We start from the raw sequence: 14,260 nt of genomic DNA, 5'->3' as shown, positions 1-14,260 counted from the left end.
GTTGCGCATAATTCTCTACTCTTTCCTCAGTCTGGTCTCCACAAACCCTGCTGCCTCTGCAGCATCAGCGAAGGTCTTGAACTGACTGTTGTGCTGAACATGGAGGCGTGAAGGAAAGCGGAGACACCTTTACCTCTCTCAGCTCATGCATCACATCACTGAACGCCCTTCGCTGTTCCATCAATTCTGCAGTGTAATCTGGAAAAATATACACCTTGTGTACATTGTAGTCCAGGGTGCGATTACAGCGAAGTCAAAGGATTAATTCTTCTTGAAAGAAACGCACTCACGCCATGATGATACAGGGCTTCTCGTCATTGGCTTGAGAGCACGATGAGCACGGCCGATGACCAGGGCTTCTGGAAAGTGATTCTTGCCCTGTAGTTTTGTGGTTCAATGCTGCAACAAACTCAGTCGGTCTTCCTTTCTCCTCTCTGTCAGAGATACAGATTATTTTTTATATTGTTACGTTGTGATTGCCCCGTCTAAGTTGTTGACCTTTGCTCTAAGAGCTTTGTTCTGCAAATCAGTCAAAGCCGATTTGAGAGAGCATAGATGGCCCTCATCGTCCCGTGTCTGAACCTCGACAGTCTCCACTCTCTCCACAAATTCCCATACCGATGTCTGCAGGGATCAAAAGTCTTTCTCGAACTTGTTGAATCTTTATTTATGGTTTCTAAGAATCTTGATTGATGCCTTTTCCCATATCACTGGCATATCATCAGCAGTATAAGCATGACTAGCGGCGGGATTAGCTTCATCACAGCTACCTGACCATAAAGTGTAAAGATGTAGACAAGTGGGAAGTGTCAGCTAAGTACAAGTCCACACGAATACAAAATAAAAATAAACAATTTAAAATAAAAATACATTTTACTCATTTAAAAACTTTTCGTAAAGGAGCTCGATGAAACATGTCTACTCCATACGCACCTCAGCAGCGCCCTCCCAGGAGGAACTTTTACCTGGAACACCCCCTCAAGTATAATATCTGACCAGGAAACCCAGAGAAGCGCAACAACCCTGACTTCAGAATCCAAATATCTGCTCAGCGCATCAACCATAGCAGTGGTGTTTTAAAATGAGAAGGCAAAGTACTCACATTTTTATTATTTATTTCATGCCATGGGGAAAATACATTTCGAGAACATGGCAGACATGATTTTTAACAAGAAAAGTCTATGTTCACAGTACAAAGTCATGGAAATAATCATTTGACACACAGTGGCACTTTTTAAGGAACATTTTATATATATATATATATATTGGCAGAATCAATTACGAAATATGTACTGCCATTGTGGGAATAATATGTAATCCATTAATAAGTAACTGTAATCTGAATATGAACATTTAAAAATGTAGTAAGGTACTTTTAAATCAGCCCTAATCCAGATTACATGTACCTTCCCAGAACTACCCATACCCTTCTTGCATAGGAAAAGAGGAAAATCAAATATATACTGTATAAATATGACTTTTTTTTAATACTGCAATACATATTACTTGATTTTCCATTCTGCTTTTCCTATGTAAGATTTTTTTTTACTTTCCATGAACATTCACATGTATTTCTTTCATTAAGAACATTTGTAATATGCACAAAATGCTCACCTGCCATCTCACACACACACACACACACACACACACACACACACACACACACACACACACACACACACACACACACACCACATCTCTGTAGAGAAGTATTGAGTATGCATTAACTGTTTTTTATTCTTTTGTGCTTTGCCAACAGGAGTCTTTTAAAAACATTTACGGAAAAAGAAACTGCATGTTTTAATGAAAAGGAATGTGATCAGTGCAACAATCGAGAGTAAAAAGGCCAGTACGTCCAGGCAGTGGTACTGATACCAGCTCAGGTCATGTGCCTGAACTCGTAGATGTTTAGCTCCTTTATTCCGCATCACAAATTCAATCCAGAAAACTGCCTGGTCCAGAGGCTTCATCGGCTGATCATGGTGGATTCTGGACAGTCTCATGATGTTTTCTTTGTACCTGATTAGAGAAGAAAAAGAAAAGCTGCTAAATACAATATATTGGTACATTTATTGAGACACCCCTCCAAAAAATTTAATCAGGTGTTTAATCACTTCCATGGCCATAGGTGTATAAAACAAGCACTAGGCCTGCAGACGCTTCTACACACATTTGTGAAAGAATGGGTCGCTCTCAGGAGCTCAGTGAACTCAACTCTGCAATAAGTCCATTCGTGAAATTTCCTCACAAAATATTCACACTCAACTGTTAGTGGGATAATAAACTGGAAGCAATTGGGAACAATCGCAACTCAGCCATGAAGTCGTAGCCCAAGTCAAAATCACAGAGAGGGGTTAGTGTATGATGAGGGTCACAGTGCACAGACGTCACCAACTTTCTGCAGGGTCAATAAATACAGACCTCCGAACTTCTGTGGCCTTCCGATGAGCTCAAAAACAGTGCGTAGATAGCTTCATGGAATGGGTTTCCATGGCCCGAGCAGCTCATCCAAGCCTTTCAGGGCTTGGCCCCTTAGTTCCAGTGAAATTAAGTCTTAATGCTTCAGCATACCAAGACATTTGTTATGCTACCAACTCTGTGAGAACAGTTTAGGGATTGCCCTTTTTTCCAATATGACTATGCAGCAGTGCACAAAAAGCGTCGGTCCATAAAGACATGGCTGAGCCAGTTTGGTGTTGAGGAACTTGACTGGCCTGCACAGATTCCTGACCCGATAGAACACCTTTGGGAGGAATTAGAGCGGAGACTGTGAGCCAGTCCTTCTCATCCAACATCAGTGCCTGACCTCACAAATGGTCAAAAATTCCCATAAACACACTCCTAACGATCTCTCAGAAGTTGTTATAGGTGCAAAGGATGGGCCAACTCCATATTAAACCCAACCTAAAGTTCATATGCATGTAAAAGAAGGCATTACCAAACTTGTAGGAATATAGTTTATATTGACAAGCTTTGTTTTGACAAGTATTTTTATATCATATGATTGCGTGATTAAAGTGAGTAATGTAAGGCTGAAAAAGAGCAAATGCCGGAATGTCTAACTGAGGAACGAGGACTCTATGAGAAAACAAAGGAAATTAACATCTAAACTGTCTTTCACGCACCATTTGAGACGCACCTCGGTATCGCCTAACCTACATCTTTCTCTGTTGACCCCCTCTCCCCCAACTCCTACTTCATCTCATGCTGAGATCACTGAAAATACACCCAAAATTGATATAAAACAAATTTCAATCCTCACGGTACAGTATTATATGGACTCTAGAGCTCCTGTTTAACAGGCTGCTTACTAAAGGAACAGTGAAAGAAAGATGGCGCCAGGTTGTGTGTTGGCTTGCCGTCGCTCCACATTTAGGATGTCTATTTTTTGTTTATTTGTTTTATTTGTATGTTTTATCAATCACTTGGAATGCTCACAGTTAATCTATGACCGCCTTACGTTGTTAAGCCTTCGATCCACGGCTCTGGATATGTGCAGCCGCGATTTGAACTTGAACTTGAAATTGGGCGCTGAACAGCCTTGCACATTCCAGCCGCCGATGAAAGTCTGTCAGGTAACTGGCTGTGTGTGCTGGAAAAGGAGACGCCGTAGGAGACGAGGCATACGGGCTGGAGCTTTGCTGAAACTTAAGAAACTGAGAATCCTAAACGGTGGAGTTAAATCAACGGCAGAGTTGAGGCCTTCCTACTTAATATATCTGCCTGTCATATCATCACCATTGCATTGGACTACATGGAGAGAGACGAGACACGGCGGTGCCGTGCACTCAAATTTGCGCCCTGTAAGACGAGCTGGGTCAACGAAGCTAAGTGCTGCTTCTTCTTTAATCAGTCCGTTGAGTCGACAATGGTGACTATGGCTGTGATAAACGCTTGTTCAGTTGTCAACAAAACATTTATTCTGAATGCCTATTATGTAACTCATGGGCTGGACTTTCTTTTTATTACTGAAACATGGCTAAATGACGTGGATACGAGCCCTCTTGCTGAGCTTTTACCAAATGGATGTAACTATTTAAGCATTTCAAGGAGAAATCGTCGGGGTGGAGGCTTGACTGCGATTTTTAAAAACATGATGAGGTGCAAGTTACTGCCTGCTGAAAGTTACATGAGTTTTGAAGTGCAATTAATGAAGATTGACTTGCCCTCGCCAGTGATTTGTGCATTGATATACAGGCCTCCTGGCTATAACAAGAATTTTCTTAATGAATTTTATGAGTTTTTATCTATGATCGTTCCATCTGCGGATAGGATTTTGATTATGGGCGATTTTAATATTCATGTTTGTTGTCCTGGTAAACCCATGGCTAAGGAATTTATGAATTTATTAGATTCTAATTAACTTATCCCAATGGGTCACTCGACCAACTCATGATCATGGGCATACACTTGATTTGGTGTTCTTGTGGGGGATAACGATAGAAAATATTTGTGTTGAAGAAATGGCCATTTCTGACCATATCCCTATTAGGTTTCATTTTACTTCTGCAACAAATGGACTATGTTATCCTTCGCCATCAATCTTGTCCAGGGTTATCACTACTTCTACACCTAGTGCGTTCTCAATTGCTTTTACTTGACCTCTCATAAGGAGCCTACAGCTTCACCCGTTGTGGGACCTGATGAACTGGTAAAATCATTTAATCATGTTTGTTCTGAGATTTTGGATAATGTTGCACCTTTTAAAATGAGATGTCAAAAAGTTAAAAAAGAACCGTGGCTAAATGATGTTACGCGGCATCTGAGGCGGGTTTGTAGACAAGCAGAGCGTAAGTGGCTAAAAGATAAATTGCAAATAACTTATGATATTCTCAGAGAGTCTTTATTAAATTATCAAAACGCTGTTAAAGCTGCTAGATCTTCATACTTTGCACGAATTATATCACATAATGCGTATAACCCGAAGGTATTATTTTCAACTATAGATAAGGTACTGAGTCCGTCTTTTAATATTTTTCCTACGCCGTCTAGGGATTTGTGTGAGAGTTTTTTAAAATATTTTCTTGATACAGTTGCTCTCATTCGACTAAATATTATGCCTGTAGATAATGTTATAAATCATAAAATGAATCCACCTCATTGTTTAAGTAATTTTCTATCGATAACACTACCTCAGTTAGAAAATATAATACTGCACCTAAAACCGACTACCTCACTTAATGACGTCCTCCCGGCGCGATTGTTTAAAGAGGTTGTAGACACTATTGGTCCCAGTATATTACTGATTGTCAATAGTAGTCTATTTCATGGAATAGTAAAATCAGGGTTTAAGCATGCTGTTATTGAGCCTGTCTTAAAGAAAATGAGTTTAGATCCACAGGATTTTAACAATTTTAGACCTATTTCAAAATTGCCTTTTATGAATAAGATCTTAGAGAAAGTTGTCCATAATCAACTTACAGATTTTTTGATGGAAAATAATACATTGGATAATTTTCAGTCTGGATTTAGAACGAAACATAATACAGAATCAGCATTACTAAAGGTGACGAATGATATTTTGTTAAGTATTGATTCAGGAAAAAAGTTGCCTTAATGATGTTAGATTTAAGTGCAGCTTTCGATACTCTAGATCACACGATTTTAATAGAACGCCTCAGAGATTATGTTGGGATCAATGGCGTGGCTCTTAAGTGGTTTTCATCGTACTTGCACGAAATGACATGTTCTGTGAGAATTGGAAATCATGTCTCTGCATCCGCAACTATCTCTTGGGGGGTTCCTCAAGGATCAATTCTTGGTCCGACTCTGTTTTCACTATACATGCTACCGCTTGGTTCAATCTTTAAGCAGCACAAGTAAGGGATAATGTACACCCAGCCGGTTGTTATTGCAGAATAGACAGAGTGATCAGGACCCCGACGCGAAGCGGAGGAGATCACATAACACCTGTATTGATAACCCTTCACTGGCTACCTGTTAAATTTAGAATACAATACAAGGTGTTAATGTTTGTTTTTTAAAGCACTACATGATAGAGCCCCAGCGTACATAATGGACATGTTAATCCCACACCAGCCTCAACGTCCGTTACGTTCTTCTCAGAACATCCTCTTAACCGTCCCTCGATCTCGTCTGAGGCGTAGTGGAGATCGCGACTTCTCAGTCGCGGCCCTGGCACTTTGGAATGAGTTGCCGCTATCTCTGAAATCCTTGCAAAGTTTGGACACTTTTAAAAAGGACTTGAAGACTTATTTATTTCATCAAGCTTTTGGCGTCTGATTGGGATGGAAACTGTGAGTGATTATGTGATTATGATTATGTGTTTTAATTTTTGGTGTCATGTGTGATACCTTGGTTTTGTATTTTTTTTTTGTGTATGTGTGTGAGTGTTATTGTAACATTGTCGTATCTTTTGACGTTGTTTGATACTCATGGACAGCACTTTGGTCCATTCTAATGGTTTTGAAATTGCTTTAGAAATAAAAGTTGAGTTGAGTGTTTGATATCATTTGAAATGTCTCAGTGCAACTGGTACAAAGATCTCATCCCCACAGAAGTTAATCAATAGATAATCAATGTTTTAAGAGTTTATATATTTTGATTAATGTGTGATGGTGTGATGTGTTTTTGGCCAAATGTTCTCGTGCTATTAATACAGGTCAATAGGACTTGATTAATGCATATTCCCATTGTGAACTAATTTTTACATTTAAGAGATTTGCATTTTGGTCTGTGTATTTAAAGAAATGTTACAAAGAGGTCGGGCCGAATCTTTATATGGGTCAGCCCGCAACGTTGAGTGTTTCCAGACACTCAGCATTATGTAATTTTCTAGCCTGGTGTAACAAGTACAATTCGGTGCTGCTCCTTTAAGGCTGAAGGCATCTCTTTTTTTGACTCGCTCGCTGAGTGGTCAGTCCTTCAGATGGAGTACGAGCTGTTAGCTGCATGTATGTTTTTGTTTTCTGATGCTCTTTATCGTTTATTTTCTTCTATTACGTAACGCTGTCGTTTGTGCAAATTAACGTTACCCCATGTGTGCAAGAGCTCTGAGAAGCAAACGGACAATTTGTGCGTGGAACGTGAGATTCATTCTAGCACGTGTGATTCGTTTTGGAACGTGAGGTTCATTCTGGCACGTGTGATTCGTTTTGGAACGTGAGGTTCATTCTGGTATGTGTGATTGGTTTCGGATCGCGAGAGGACTCATTGGTTCACCAGCGATTAAACAAAGCCAGCCAATAGTTTCAACTGAATGGATTCATTCATGTTTGGACACAGACTGCAAAATACTGTGAATGTCTTGGTTGGCGGTTCACATAGTGACTGATTCATCTGAATCTGAGCAGGGATTCGAACTGGAATTACATACAGCGTCATCAGAACTATAAAGCAGGTTTGCCATGAAAGTCCACATATTTACGTGTGGTTTTTGTGAAAAAAAAAAAAAAACCTATTGTCATGGTGAAATTTTGTTTCTAAAAAAAATAATAATAATAATTTGGAGGGATGATCTGAGGTTAAAGAGTAATAGTTGTTGACTTTTGTTGAAAACTGAATTATTTACTGTTTTACCACATTTACTACATACCACACAGATTATATATTGCCTATATTGTATACAATGGCTAAATATGTGCATGGTTTGACAGATCTGACTGACCTGACTTCACCTTTTGAGTCTGAGCCTAGGGGGAGAGCACCGAGGCCGACTGTCTGCCTGGAGACACAGGTTGAGTCGCTAAGGACGGAAGTAGCAGTGCTGCGTAAATGCTTAAAGGAGTCCCTGGATCTGCAAAGAGGTATTATTGATGATTACGGTCAAAACATGTACATACCGGCTTCAAACTCCTTACCTGCATGTAATGTTCCAATGGCCTCCTCCACTCCACACAATGCCCAGGACCAAACTGTTCATGTGCCAAAACTTTCAGCGACAGCCTTTGATTGCAGTGTTGCACCTGAAAATGTAGCAGACTTTTCTCAAACTTCTTTACTGCTAAATAGCAAGTGGCTTCAGCTTGTGGATGTATATAGAACCTCGTTGGGTCTGAACGATTCACAGATTCTTCTCGAATGACCTCGCTTCCTAGCCAAAGAACCCAGGAAATGGTTTTCAGTATTGAGTGAACACATCACAGCCTGGACACAATTCCGCACCCTTTTTAAAAGTGTGTTTCTTTCATCAGACAATCAAGAACGCATCTTGAGAGGCATCCTAGACCGTGTTCAGGCACCTGATGAGCCTTTTCCAACATTTGTGGCACATCTATTGAGCGAATTCAAAAAGTTAAAGTCTCCACCAACAGAACAAGATCAAATTGAACTGATTTGTAAACATGCATTAGAGCGATACAGAGTCGCAATTTATGGTACACAGATCACGTCAGTCGTCGACCTCCTGATGCGGGCACATGAGCTCCATTCTGTTCTTGGCCCAAATAGCCGTAATGAGCCTCAGCTACCAATGAAAGATCAAGCACGTAAAATTTACTGCTTCAAATGTTCTGAACCTGGTTTCACCTCCAGAAATTATCCAAACTGCTGCTTTGCAGCACAAGCAAATGTATTCCCGGGTGTTGAAAAGCAGAACTTTCAAACAGGATATGGAACACCAGGTCGTAGTCAGAGTAGCGAGAACCAAAGCAATAACAACAGGGGTGAGCAGGAAAACAAATTTGGCCAACAGAAGGGAAACTTCTGGGGAGGGAGGGTCCAACCTTGAGCCACTCGTTCTGGGTCATGTGGAAGACCCGGCATCTTCTTCATTCTGGAACACACCGTTCATTGTTAAAGTAAACCTCTACAGCAAAGCAGTTGATGCAGCTCTCGATACAGGTGCTTCCCTCTCCGCGATTCGGACTGATATTATTTCAGGTGTACTAGGAGGCTCTGAAAAAGTGCACCCTTGGTTATCACCCCCGATTCAGTTAGCTAACAGAGCAACTTGCAGCCCAACCGGTGTCATTTGGCTGAATATTGGATTCCAAGGAAAACGTTTTTTACCATAGATTTGTTATTATCCCTGATCTCGCTTCACCCCTTATCTTAGGGATGGATTTCATGTTAAGAGCTGCAGTCAACATTCATATTCCATCCAGGACTGTAACCTTATGTGACACTATTGCACCAGAACCATGTGAGCTAGCAAGTGAATGGATGGAGATACCAGGGATAGGGTGCGTGATGTTCATGGACATCCAAAAATCTGACTTAAGAAGGAAAGTTGAAGAGGCATGTTTAGGACAGGAACAAAAAGCTCAGTTCCTTGCCCTCGTGGAAGATATTTGGTGCATGTTTGATGGCCACTTGGGCCATACGTCAATGGCGGAACACATGATCGACACCGGTGGTGCGAAACCTGTACATTTGCCACCTTACCGTACTTCCCCTGAGAAAAAGCAGGTAATTGAGAGCCAGATCAAGCAAATGCTGGAAGAGAGAATTATTGAACCCTCGTCAAGCCCGTGGGCTGCGCCAGTAGTGATCGTAAAGAAACCTTGTGGAGAACCCAGATTCTGTGTTGATTACAGGGGTTTAAATCAGCTCACACTGGAAGATTCATATCCTCTACCCCGGGTGGATGAATCATTAGACTTTCTGTCCTGTGGGAAATTTATTACAACTCTGGACCTATCTCGAGGGTATTGGCAAGTGTCCATTGAGGGAAAGTCTAGACCAAAACTGTGTTTATCTCTCACTGTGGCCTATTTCAGTTCAAAGTCCTTCCCTTCGGGCTCAGCAATGCCCCCGCTACCTTCCAAAGGGTCATGAACACTGTGCTAGCTGGCCTGATTTATAAATGCTGTGCAGTGTACTTGGACGACATTGTAATAGCTTCTCCGACCTTTGAACAACATCTTGAAGACCTTCGTGAGGTTCTGTTGAGATTACAGACAGCGGGTCTCTCTCTGAAGCTGAGCAAATGTCAGTTTTGTCTAAGTGAGCTCATATTCCTTGGCTACCGTGTCACACCAGAGGGTATATCTCCAGACCCAGCTAAAGTAAAGGCGGTTACCGAGTTCAGAACGCCAAAAGACACAAAGGATGTCAGAGGATTCCTTGGCCTTACGGGCTATTATCGACGCTTTGTACCTGGCTATGTGAGTAAAGCAGAACCACTTTTCCGTCTCACCAGGAAAGAAACGCCGTTCTGCTGGGATGAAAGTTGCCAGGCCGCTATGGACTTCTTGACAAAGTGTCTCACATCAGCACCAATTTTGTGTTTTCCGGATTTCACACGGCCATTCTTCATACACACAGATGCTTGCGACCTGGGTCTTGGGGCGGCCCTAATGCAGAAAGACGACATGGGACGGGATGTTGTCGTGGCTTTAGAGGCAGAACTCTACACAAGGCTGAGAAACCCTACTCAACACCTGAAAAATAATGTTTAGGAGTGATTTGGCCCTTGGAGTACTTTAGGCCTTATGTAGAGGGCCTCCATGTGACGGTCTACACAGACCATAACAGCCTGAGATGGCTGATGAACCGCCCAAACCCTTCTGGACGTCTGGCGAGATGGTCCTTACGCCTGCAGGACTTTGATTTTAGTATTGTTCATAAGCCAGGTGTTCAAAATAAGGTCCCAGACGCTTTGTCCCACAACCCAATTCAAGGCAAGGCTACCCCAATAGACATTCTGCCAGATTATGCAATTATTGGGGGGATGGATCTCCGTAGCCTGTCCTCAGTCGTGATGACAGATAAAGCGCAGCTGAGGCAATTACAGGAAAATGACCCAGTGGTCAGTGATCTTTTGTGTGCTCTTAGGAGTGCTGGAAAAGAGGATGTGGATGAAAGGTATGTAATTCAGGATGGTTTGCTGTATGTCAGAGACTCCAAAGTGGCTTGTGGACTACATCCAATGAAACAGCTCAAATTAAGTTAAAATACTACCATGACCACCCTACGGCTGGCCACCTCGGAATTAATAAAACATTAACCAGACTAAAGTTTAGGTTCTTCTGGCCAAAAATGGCAGAGGATGTAAAGAGATACATTACCTCATGTTCAGTGTGTCAGTTGACAAAGCCAAGTCAAAAGAAACCAGCGGGTCTGATGGTCCCAATCAAACCACAAAGGCCCTGGGAGTACACGGAGTAGACTTTGTGGGCCCTCTCCCTAGGACACAGAATGGAAATGAATACATTCTTGTATTTGTCGACTACGTCTCAAAGTGGGTGGAAATAAATGCAGTCAGAACAGCGACAGCGCAAGTTGCTGCAAGTAAATTCCTAAGCGAAATCTTTGCCAGACACGGTGCACCGTCTTACCTTATTTCAGACCGTGGAACGCCATTTGTGAGTAACCTCTTTGAGTCTGTGGTGGCCACCCTGGGTACAGAACACAGGTTGACTACGGCGTACCACCCACAGACAAACGCTACGGAAAGGGTGAACCGTACCTTGAAAACAGCCATTCGAGCATACGTGGGAGACAAACACACCTCATGGGACAGATACATACCTCAGATATGTTTCGCTCTTCGCACCGCACCACATGAGAGCACTGGCCTGTCGCCATCAATGATGTTATATGGACGTGAGCTGGAGACTCCACTTGATTTGGTCACACAACCGAATGTTGATGGAATGGATGACCCGGATGTGACCTACCCGGAGAACTTGAGAGCTTCCCTGCGAGACGCTCATGATCATGCCAGAATAGCTCTAGAGGAAGGACATAAATGTAGGAAACAATACTATGACCTAAAACGGCGTTCGGTTAATTATGTTGTGGATGATCTGGTAAGAGTGAAAACACACAACCAAAGTCTGATCCTATAGCTAACTTTACAGCCAAGCTGGCTCCAGTATACTCTGGTCCATACAGGGTCTCAAAAGTTCTATCTGATGTTAACTACAGACTGGAAAAAGTCGATACTGGAGAGAATGTTGGTGTGTTTCACGTGGTAAAACCTTCAGCCATTTCACTCTTGGAATACAGCTTTGTCCAGTATAAAACTCTCTGATAATTGTGAGGATGTACAATCATTGGATGAAGGCGCCCCTATCCAAAACTGTGTTGGAGAGTCTGACGATACTGCCTTAAGTGTTGCTGGAGACTGGTTAACTGAACTCCCTGGAGATTCTTCCTCAGAAGGCTTACCTGAACAGACACTTGACAGTGCTGATTTTGCTGACACAGAGTACTCTGACATGAGACCTGACTTTGACACTCACTGATTTGACACAAGTGACCCGTTCCGGAGTACTGACCGTTATAACTTGAGGCCGAGACAGAAACCCAGAATTACCTCTGACTGGACAGTCAATAGGTGTGTGAGGGACCGAACAGTCCAAGAGAGGCAAACCATAAAAAATAGTTTCCAAAAGAATATTTAATCAATCCAAGCTGTTACACAAAGATTCAAAACAAAAAAACTAAAGTCAAAATAATCAAATCAAATATTTCGGCCTATAAAGGAGGTCAACAGAACAAAACTAAACTCAAATAACTTAATATATTTGAAACCAACCTGAACTGACCTCCAAAGAGAACATTTGGGCCACATTTATACCAGTGGACTAATCCATATTAAACACACAGGGGGGAGGGGAGACAAAACACAAACTTAAATCTAAATACAAATCACAATTCACAGGCCAGGCCAATGATCAAAATAAACCTAAACTCCTCTTACATCAATATAGAACCAAAGGAAAGAATCAAGACATTAACTTAATAAACCTAATATCAAAACATCCCATTCCCCCCCACAGTCTATCCGTTGATTGGTAGTGGCAAGCGGAACCAAAATGGCAGACGAAGCAGCAGGCCGGTCCTTTGCCTGCACGGACAGCGTACCGGAAGTCCCCGCTCACCACCAGCAGCGCCGACTCACCGCAGCTCAATGGTAACTTAAACTCAAAGAAATCAATATTAATGCGTGTACAATCCCCAAATGATGTACTACAACCGCAAATAAATATCTAACTGAAGCATTAAGTGTCCGTGTTTTATTATCGAGCTGAAAATTATACATACTGAATCATTATTGAGAGAACAGAAATACTACCCTATAAACTAACCAAACAGTGTGAGTGTGAGTGTGAGTGCGACACATTACCGCTCATTGATGTGTGGCTGCATCGTGGGCCATCACATACTCCCTCCCTTTACCAATGTCACTGGCACAGCGGGAAAGATAATCCGCAGTCAGGTTCTTTTTGCCAGGGACATGCTGAATGGTAAAGCGAAAGGGCTGCAGGGCCAGACTCCAACGAGTTATTCGGCTGTTGGTGTCTTTCATTTCATGAAGCCACTTCAAAGCCTTGTGGTCAGTCTCCAGGACAAATTCCCGCCCCAAGAGGTAGTACTTTAAAGAGTCCAAAGCCCACTTTATCGCCAAACATTCCTTCTCCACAATGGAATAACGGGTTTCTCTGGGGAAGAGCTTGCGGCTAAGAAAGGCAATGGGTCGGCGAGCACCAGAATGACCCTGCAATAATACAGCTCCCAGTCCTCTATCTGAAGCATCTGTCTGAAGAATGAAAGTTTGATTAAAATCCGGATTATGCAATTCAGAATTCCTGCTCAAAGCCGTACGAATGTCCTGGAATGCTGCTTCTGCTTGTTTCGTCCATCGGACCTGGTTGGGACACCTTGAACCCACCATATCAGTCAAAACTGCCGCTCTGTTAGAGAAGTCAGGGATAAATTTGTTATAAAACCCGGCCATGCCCAGGAAGGATCGCAGCTCCTTGCGAGTCTGTGGCTGAGGGCACCTCTCGATAGCCTGGACCTTGTCCACCTGAGGCCTTATCACCCCCCCACCAATGACAAAGCCCAGGTATTCTGTCTCGGCCTTTGCAATGGCACATTTTTGCGGATTAACTGTCAACCCCGCCCTCTGAAGACGGTGAAGCACCTCCTGGATGTGTTGCAGATGTTGCTCCCACGTGTTGCTGTAAATCACCACGTCATCCAGATATGCAGCGGAAAAGGTCAACCCTCGTAACACATGGTCCATGAGTCTTTGGAAACTAGCAGGGGCCCCGTGCAATCCAAAAGGAAGGACCCTGAAATGGAATAACCCCCATGGGGTCTTGAAGGCAGTCAGCTCTCGGGACTGGGAAGTCAAAGGTATCTGCCAGTACCCCTTGGCAAGGTCAATGGTTGTCAACAATTGAGAATTACCCAGGCGATCAGTGAGGTCACCTATACGAGGAGTTGGGTAGGCATCAAATTTGGTCACAGAGTTAAGGTAACGGAAGTCTATACAAAACCTTATGGAGCCATCCTTTTTTGGAACAAGAACCACCGGGTGGCACCATTCACTTCTGGAGGGCTC

At 42.6% G+C, this 14,260-nt stretch overlaps 1 protein-coding gene across 3 annotated transcripts in view; it reads right to left on the bottom strand.

Annotated features, from left to right (window-relative positions):
- Positions 1–1,358: 1,358 nt before the first annotated feature.
- LOC137070442 (UDP-glucuronosyltransferase 2A3-like) overlaps positions 1,359–14,260 on the bottom strand; it is a 30,727-nt gene continuing 17,825 nt past the window's right edge. For 2 of the 3 annotated variants that reach the window (XM_067437581.1, XM_067437582.1), the window contains one exon: positions 1,359–2,019. In XM_067437581.1, coding sequence (XP_067293682.1) covers positions 1,767–2,019 — 253 coding nt within the window. In that variant the 3' untranslated portion in view covers positions 1,359–1,766. The remainder of the gene's footprint in view (positions 2,020–14,260) is intronic. The other variant, XM_067437584.1, reaches the window with a different exon arrangement.

The sequence above is a fragment of the Pseudorasbora parva genome, chromosome 3 (genome assembly GCF_024679245.1).
Source record: "Pseudorasbora parva isolate DD20220531a chromosome 3, ASM2467924v1, whole genome shotgun sequence".
Taxonomy (NCBI): domain Eukaryota; kingdom Metazoa; phylum Chordata; class Actinopteri; order Cypriniformes; family Gobionidae; genus Pseudorasbora; species Pseudorasbora parva.
The sequence above is the reverse complement of the archived record's forward strand: the minus strand, read 5'-3'. Positions and strand labels throughout refer to the sequence as shown.